The sequence below is a fragment of the Falco punctatus genome (assembly GCF_963210335.1).
Source record: "Falco punctatus genome assembly, chromosome: 3".
In the NCBI taxonomy this organism is placed as follows: domain Eukaryota; kingdom Metazoa; phylum Chordata; class Aves; order Falconiformes; family Falconidae; genus Falco; species Falco punctatus.
In genome coordinates, this window is record NC_137582.1 from 58,645,080 (window position 1) to 58,653,725 (window position 8,646).

Genomic DNA, 8,646 nt, shown 5'->3' on the forward strand with positions numbered 1-8,646 from the left:
TCTCCCCCCGCCGCCGCCGTTTGTGTGTGCTTGAGCGAGCGGGTACGGACAGACACCCCCCCCCGCCTGCCCGTCCCTCCCCTCCCGTCTGACAGAGCCACAGCAGCCCGGGAGGGGAGGGGAGAGCAGGAGGAGGAGGCAGGCGCGAGTGCCAGTGCAGCGCTCGGTTACTCTCCCGTACTCGCTGCGGGGAGGTGGGGGAGGGCGGGCGCTGTGCACCTTTTCCTCCCGTGCCTTTCCTCACTTTAACAAGCCGGGGCCAATCGCCGGTAGGAGGGAACAAAGGGAAGGGGGGAGGGAAGCCCACCCGGCAGCAAGCCGCACCAGAAAACCCCCGGGGAGGCAGAGCCCTGCGGCTCCCGCTGACAGCAGCACGGCTCCGGACTGGGCGCTTGGCTCCGTGGCGGTGGTTCTTCATCTTCGTCGTCCTCCTCCTCCTCGCCGAGTTTAAAGGGGGAGCCGCGTCCGGCGAAGGGGGAGAAACTTGGGTCGGTGTGCGGCGTTGTCCGGCGGCGGCTCGGTCCTCGCGATCAAGATGAAAAGTAAAAAAGGTAGTTGTGATGGGCACGCTCGGCCGCTGGGAGAAAGCGGGGTGCCTTACACCTCTCCTCTGCCCGCGGGAGCAGCGGGGGGGCTGGGGGGGGAAGGGGAGTGGGGGGGCTGCTGCCAAGCCAGCCGGAGTCTTGTTTTCTTTCTCGGCCGTTTTCTCCCTGGTGCCCCCCGCCACCCCCCGGCGAGCTCCCGCCGAAGATGGCAGTGGATGCTCCGCTCCCAGACAAAACATGCGGGGCTGTTGTTCGGAGGCGGCCGCCTCTCCGCGCCGCTGGCTCTCGGTCAAAAACACGGCCAGCCGCCCGCCTCGTGCCCCCGCCAAGTTTTGTTTTCGTTCCCTCCGCCGAGCCTCTTCCCCCTGTTCCCCGCTAAAACGCCTTTTGTCGCTTTTCCGCACCGAGCCCCGCCGTCCCGCTAAGGCGGGTCGAGGGTGCGGGTCGTTTTCCCAACTTGGGGCGAGGAAAGCGGGGCCGCTCGCAACTCGGAGCGCAGCGGCCCGCGGGCGGCCGGCAACTCTTTGTTCGCGACGGGAGCGGGCACGGCGGCGCGGGGCTGGGGGCGGCCGCGGCCGGACGGCTTCAGACCCCGTCCGAGCCTCGGCCGTGTTATTTTGCTGAAAGTTGCTGTTTTTTCCTTCCCTTTTATCCCTTGGGGGGGGGGGGGGGGGGAACGAACCAAACGAGTCCAAAAGTTTCGACACAGTAAGGGTTAAAAGGAGGAACAACACCCCGCACCCCCGCCCTAAAAATAAGGCTGATCAAGTTTTCTTTGTGATAATTTATAGACAGACAAACTTTACGGTTAGAGGGTTGTTACTCTTTGCGCTCGCGGTGCTTTAAGTGCCTTTAAATGGGAGCTTGGCCACAAAGGCGCGGAACGTGCTTTCAGATTTAACACATCTGCGCTAGCTGGGAAGAAGTTTTTCGCAAAGCAGAGCCCATTCAGTTGCGGTGTAGCAGTCGGTAGAGTGGATGAAGGGTGTTTTGCTTTCAAAGACCATTAAATTACCCGAAGTGGAGGGCTAGAGGGGAGCAGTGCGCATGTTCAGTACTCCACAGAGTTGTGCTGTTTTTTCCCCTACTACGCATTCCAGCGGCTCTATAGTAGAGCAGCCTCGGTCATTGTTAATATCCTTGGAGCAATTAATGCATATGTAGTTCGTGAAATCAGTGGGCTGCTGGAAGGGTGATGTACTAATATGGTTTGTAGCCCTCGTCAGAAGTTTTGGACGTGCCGCCCATCTGAGAGGAGCACACACAAAGGGAATTAAGCCACAAAGACGAAGTTTAAGCAGCGGGCGGGCTGGTGTTTAACAGCGAGGCGTTGCGAGGTCCGCAGGCGCAGGGCGCGCGGCGCGTTGCAGCCTGCCTGCGGACGGCACGGATTGCTACATTACATGTGCTGCATACCAACCTCGGCCGCTGTGCCTAGCCTGTGACAGCACTGACTTTAAAATGTTGCAGTCCTCTTAGGTAGGTTGAGATTCTTAACCTTATTGCAGGCAGTTGTTTGGTGTTTTTTTTTTCTTTTTCCTTTTTTTTTTTTTTTTTTTTTTATGGTTTCGCTGAATTAATTTAGCCCAGTTATTTTTAGGACATTCCTATGGTCCCTATTTGCACAGCAGTGGTGAGCTGGTTTCCTGTCTGCTGTTGCTTCCATTGTTCAGACTTCTCTCCCCGAGGGCAGCTGCTAGTTGGTGAAATACCAAACTCCCTGCACTTTCAACTGTTGTTCTTGCCACCCCCGAAATAAATGCGTGTGAAAAACGCTGACGTAGTTTCTAGGTATGCATGTGTAGGGCTTTGTCTGTGTGTGTGTGAGTGTGTGTGCGAGAGCGGGGGAAGGATCTGCTTTGAGGATTGCGAGTCCTGGGCTGAAACAATGGAAACAATGAAAGGTGACAGGCAGGAGGGAGAACTTTTGAGAGGGGCCATGGGCCCGGGGTTTGCGTGGCAGAAATTAAAAGGTGAGGAGACAAAGACGGGAACTTTTTAAAAGATGTTAGGGCTAGGGTGCCTTTGTTTTATTAAAGGTTGGGCTTGTAGTTATTTGTGACCTCCTGGCATTTGAGGATCATTCAAGAAGTTTCAAAGAGTGACTCTTGTTACAGATTTCTTGCTAGCACTCCTAGAAAAATCCCGTTTGAAGAAAAAAAAATGTATAGCACAGCCAAGTCTGGCAGCTTTAGAAGCGATAGAGCGCAAGCTGTGAAATGCAGAGGAAAACAAATAAGCTGGTTCCTCAATTATGAAACTTACTCAGAGGAAAAAGTTTGGTGGTGTTTTGTTTTTTTTACTGTGGAAATTCCCTCCTGCATCCTTGTAGTTCATGGTTACTCATGAATAATTTCAAACTAATTTAGTTTTGTTGCTGCCTTTTAAATTCACATTAAATTTCAGTTAGGTTTTTTGTTGTGTGTTGATTTTTTTACTTTTTGTTGTTTTGTTTTTTGGTGTTTTTTTTTTTAGCTACCAGACTGGATTAAAGCCCCCAGGACTCTTCTGTGGATAGTTTCATTTACAAATAATAACGTGATAGCGATCACACTGAACGTACTCAGCTTGTTAATTAGCTGATTTAGACTACAATTTCACAAAGACACAGGCATGTGCTCAAGTTTATACATGCGAAGAATTTTACTGAACTTGGTTACAACAGGATCGGGGCCTTAGATAGGAACAAGTTCTGTTTATTTGTTCTCATTAAAAAAAAAATGCTCACCTTCAGAAATTCAGAGAAGCCTAAGGGGGTGGGGTGGGTGGTTTTGCCTGGGGTGATTTTTGTCCATCCCCTCTCTGGAGGGCAGAGATTGTTCCTCGTGGTATACTTGTCCCGTTTTGAATAACAATTGGCTTTTGCCACTTCCTCTGTGAAGCTCTTACTCGACACAATGAGATAGTGTTTTTTTTTTGTCCTGATACTCAGCCTAAATTTTTCACTTGCTTAACTTCGATTTCATTTGTCTCAGCCCGAGTACTTTGTCCTCCCCCTCCAAATATTTCAGCGAGCCTTCTTAAGTAGCAGTAATTTATTTTGAAATCAACTTTAGTTATCGCTGCACTTCTACTCAAGTTGTTTCAGGCTGTTAACGCTGGGTGTTGAGCTAGACTCGAGATCCTAGGTGTAATCTGCCCTGAGCTGATTACAGGAGGACCTGTAAAGTCTTTGGGCTGTGGTACAGCTCAGCAGTGCATTCAATCATGCATATGACTTCAGCAGGGAAGCCGGGAGGATAAAGTAATTTATAAAGAAGGGATGCTGATCATGTAGTTCTTAGGTCATTAATAGCGTGGACTGCTCATCTAAGTAGCGATGGCAGGAGCAGAGAACTGTTATTTTGTATTGTTGGTCAGACCTCCCTGCAAATGAACTTGTGCTGCTTTAGTTTAGTCCTGTAAAAGCAGTTTTTCTGTTTAGACTGAATGTATTTAGGAGGCGTAAAATAACCTGGTGCTGGCCTGCTTTTAAGACTAAATAAATTAGTAGGTCAGTTGGGCCTACTCGTCGTGTCCACAAGCCTTTATTCTGGGTGTAAATAGCAGTAAGCCAAAGGTCTAGTCATGGAGCCTAGCCAGAAGCCTTTTCAGTTGGGCCCTGTTAAAACAGGAAACCAGCAGCGAATAGCCTGATTACTAACAAGACGGAAAAACAAAGCTGGGTTGTAATCAGCAGGAATGCTTTAATGAAAACAGAGCCTTGACAGCAGCAACGTGGCTCCTGCTCTAGTAAAGAGTATCAGCTGGGGCAGTGCGAGATTTCTAGCGATGACTTCCTGTTGCTGCTGGCTCCGCACCACTGCCGCAGGTTCAGAGGGCTGATCAGCTATTTAAATGAGCTCATCTGAATGAGGAGAAGTCGTACTACGCTGGGTTTCCTGCTTAACCAAAACCTGCTTTGTGCTACTAACTTGCTGTGTCAATTAGTATGACACGCTGAGCGAGTGGGTCAAAGGGCAGGCCCTGCTGTTGACTCATTTCTTGCTAGGTAGGTTACGGTTAGTCAAATGGCAACTTTTACTTTAGCAAAATACTTTGTTTGCAAAATAGAGCAATGTTCTTATGCTGTTGACTTTCAGACAGTGTTTTCTCACTTGGCTTCCGTGTGAGAAAGAGCAACGGTTCCAGAAGAAGTTTTGCTGTCAAGTCAGTTATCTCATGTTCAGAGAGGCACCCGTGGAATCTTTTCACTGTTAACATCTTGGAGAGGTTACTGCACATGGGGTGGTGTGTAACAAGAACTCCTCCAGATACGCCACGTAAATATGGTTCACAAACCATTAGACACCAAACTTTCTCATAGGAGTAGTTATTTTGGGTTCTTTTCCCTCTTTATTTCCAACCCTCACTGTTTGCCTCTCCCTCTTTTCCAAGGTCCTGTCTTGCTGCCTGTTACGTCTAAAACCAAACAAAAACCCCAACCCACTGGAGTGCTGCAACACTTCTGGTTTCTGACAAACAAGAAAAGCACACTTGAAAACATTGTCTGAATAGTGTAGACTAGTTTTAGCTAGTTTTAAAATTCAATTTAAAAGGGATGAGCTGCTTTGCAGAGTCATCGTGTTGTCTGTGCAGGATCTTTGTTCCAAGAAGTGCTCCGCATGGCTCCAGGAGCCCATTGTGCAAGGCATGTTCTCAGGTTAGGTTACAGGCGTGACAGCACTTTCCGTGAAGCTATGACAAATACAAAGCTGTGTAGCACAGAATCATTTTCAAGCAGACTTGACATACTTTCTACGTTAATTAAGAACCTGTTTACATAATTTGGAGTTTATCTTGTGTTGGCTACTTAAATATTGTCCTATTGTTCCTGTTCCATGCCTGGATAATTTATGTAGCTAATCATCACAGGAAAAATTTGGTGTGTCAGTTCGGTGTTTTGTCAGTTACATAAATCAGCGATTGGGAGAATGAAAACAATACAAAGTAAGTAACTGAAGTAACTATGCCAGACAAATTACAGATTGGTCATACTGCTGGGAATGCTTGCGTATCAAAAATATGCATTGGAATTTGGTTAACTTAAACTAGATTTAAGGATGTTGGAGCTATTCGTAAATAGGGGAAGGAAAGAATAACTTAAATGTCAGCTTTGGCTAAAGTTTGGAAGTGTGGGGAAAGGTCCGCCTGCTTTCTGAGTGTCACACATACACACTCCCCCACCCCAAGTATTAAGGGAAACTTGCACACAGACACTTTTTTCTTTCTTTTTTTCTGTGTTCTGGATTTTGTTTGTTTGGGGTTTTTAGATGACATTTATTCCATCTATTTCTTCTGGATAGAACTATCTCTTTATATGTATTTACACTTTCAGGGCACACTTCTTGTATTTTAGAGCAGACTTTGTTTCCTTAAACAGAAGGAATTTCCTTTTTTAATTATAGGTGTTTGTCCACATAAAAATTTTACTTTTTCTCTCCCCCAAAAAAGATTAAGGGCTTGTTTTTCTTCTGTAGTTTCTAGAAGATGCTTCTGAAAGCCACTGCAATTTCACTTGAAATCAGTATTCAATTGCACTAGTTGAAAACGTGTGGTATCTTATTTAGATTTTTATATACTTCCTGAGATTTTTAAAATTTTTGGTGAATTTAATCTGGTGAGTATTTAAAGCATGGTTTTCTTTGTAATTTACAGTACTGTTTGTTTCCTCAGTGACTTACATATCCTAACAGAGGAGAAGAATTGTGTAGTCTTCCTAACTATTGAATACTTGTTTGTTTTAATTTTATGTGTGTACCATAGCTTCATTTTACTAGTAGTGTGATGTATGTATGAAGGAATAATCAAATTTTGAAATCTGTTCCTTCCTTTGTGTTGAAGGAAAAATGTACGCAGTTAACTTGTAAATCTAGAGCCTTCGTAGTAAGTGTAGCACAGAACACCATTTCCACAGATCAAAATGAGATGAAAACTATGAAGTTGAAAAAATAATCAGGATGCAAAGTGAGTGGTACATTTAAACAAACAAACCTGCCCAAATGTTAAAAGATTGTTGTTCTTTAGTACAGAAAGGCAATTAAATTAAATAAGTCCATCTCCTGATAAACTGGTGAACTCTTAGGTACCTGGTTCTTTCCTTTTCTTGCATGCTTTTTTCCTTCCTAAGTGAAAATCCACTCGGGGATGGGGGCAAACACAGTTTTTCCCTTTCTCCTTTTCTTGTTCTATTTGTTTTCTTAATAGATCTGCAATGAACTATTAATTTATAAAATCTACAAGATATCTCTCCCAGGAGGAAAGCATCAGCCTGTTAAGAAGTAATTAAATGACCCATTACCTGATTTGGGGTGTTTTAAGTTCTTGCTTATTGACCTTTTGCCCAGCCACTGGATAGTTATCCTTGAAGAGAAGTGTTGGATGCATACCATAGCAAGCAAATTTGGACAACACTGGCATTAGATAGAAGCAATCTGATAACGTGCAGCAGATAAAGGTTGCCAGGGGAACAAGAAAATGAGGGTTTGCAGAGAAGAATTCCCCTAGGAACAGATCACTGGTGCTACTTTTTGTTCAGCTGACAGAAAAGCTACAGCCTGACAAGTTAACGCTACAGGACAGATCTCCTGTACAGGAGGCTATACCATGATTCATAGTGAAGACAGTTAATGTAATAAAAAGTGTCTGAACTGTAGAATGCTGGAGCCAAGTAGTTTACGGATTTAGGAGGCTGATTGTTCCTGTCTTATAATTGTAGGTGTAGTTGCAATATCAGGCAGTGAAACGGAGGATGATGACACCATGGATGTCCCACTGGATCTTTCTTCATCTGCTGGCTCAGGCAAACGGAGGAGACGTGGCAACCTGCCTAAGGAATCTGTGCAGATTCTTCGGGACTGGCTATATGAGCACCGATACAATGCTTACCCTTCAGAGCAAGAAAAAGCGCTGTTATCCCGACAAACACACCTTTCCACACTACAGGTATTAAAAACCAGTAGTTCTCACTTCAAAAGGAGCTGATTCCTGTTTTCTTCTTAATTTACCTGTGGTTTGGTCACCGATACAAATGTTTACACTCCATGTGAGATTTTATTGTTACTTTCCTTCTGATGGCACTTCTAAGGAGAAATACAAATGCATTGTGTGTTATGATGGTCTTTGTTTATTGGGAATAAAATTACTTATCTGGGAGAACAGGCAGTAATGAATTTGAGCATGCATGCTAATTTTTGTGGAATCAGGCTCCAGAAGACATGAACTGTTCTGTAGAAGGTAATTTATTGGGATAAGGTGTTTTATTTGTTAACAGTGGTTTTATGGTGATAGATAAGAGTTATAGGTTAAACTGCGTTCACTTCTAAAACGGCAACCTGAGGCTCATTCCTGTAGAATAGGCATGTATATAATTATGTGTATGATGACTTCCATTAAGATCTGTGGAATAACCTATATGGGATAGAGCTACTCAAGTGCGTCAGTATAGTTGGTGTGGTTAGTCTGGATTCTTATCCCAGGATACAGCACTGATAGCTGCAGGTCCCTTGGACACGTAATTCTGGTCTTCTGTGATCATCTTTGGTGGAATAGCTGTTGACAGCTGCTGCTTTCCACCTCGTGGGAAGGTGGCTGCATGAGAACTTGGGTAAACCCTGGGTTGTTTTTTTTTTTTTTTTGAGAGGTGCTAAATATAGCACTCCTGTTGACTTCTGGGCTTTATTTTTCCAGTTAATTCATTAGTAATAATTTTGTAATCGGCTATAAAGTAAAATTTGCTTAATGGAACATCATAAAGAAAACCTTCTTTATGTAGTAAACAGAAAAAAGACGTTAAACTGTAAACTATCCTGTATCACCCAGGAAACTGGTTTGATATTTAAACAAGGACAAACTTAAATGAGGTAATTCATGTTATGTCTGTCGACACAGTCAGTTGAACAAGGAAAATCAGTAACTAGTTGTGGGAGGAGTGGCTCTCTTCAGAGAGAAAAGTTTTTCCTGTTGTTAATTAACCTAAGGGTAGAGAACAATAGCCAATAGGTTAATGTGTGTGCACAGAGTTAAAAGCTAAACCCCTCCGTTTGGGCTAGCAGTCTTCAGATGTCCCTAGGCTTTCTGTAACAGGAGTGGGGAGCTGGCGGTAGAGCTTGGGATAAAGGAA

The 8,646-nt window shown here is 44.8% G+C and overlaps 1 protein-coding gene across 2 annotated transcripts in view; it reads left to right on the forward strand.

Moving 5' to 3' along the window:
* Window positions 1–8,646, forward strand: part of TGIF1 (TGFB induced factor homeobox 1) — a 9,812-nt gene continuing 1,166 nt past the window's right edge. Inside the window, exons 1-2 of one of the 2 annotated variants that reach the window (XM_080381393.1) lie at window positions 1–551; window positions 7,243–7,469. In XM_080381393.1, the coding sequence (XP_080237519.1) occupies window positions 536–551; window positions 7,243–7,469 (243 nt within the window). In that variant the 5' untranslated portion in view covers window positions 1–535. Of the gene's footprint in view, window positions 552–1,281; window positions 2,025–7,242; window positions 7,470–8,646 lie in introns of those variants that run through there. The other variant, XM_080381394.1, reaches the window with a different exon arrangement.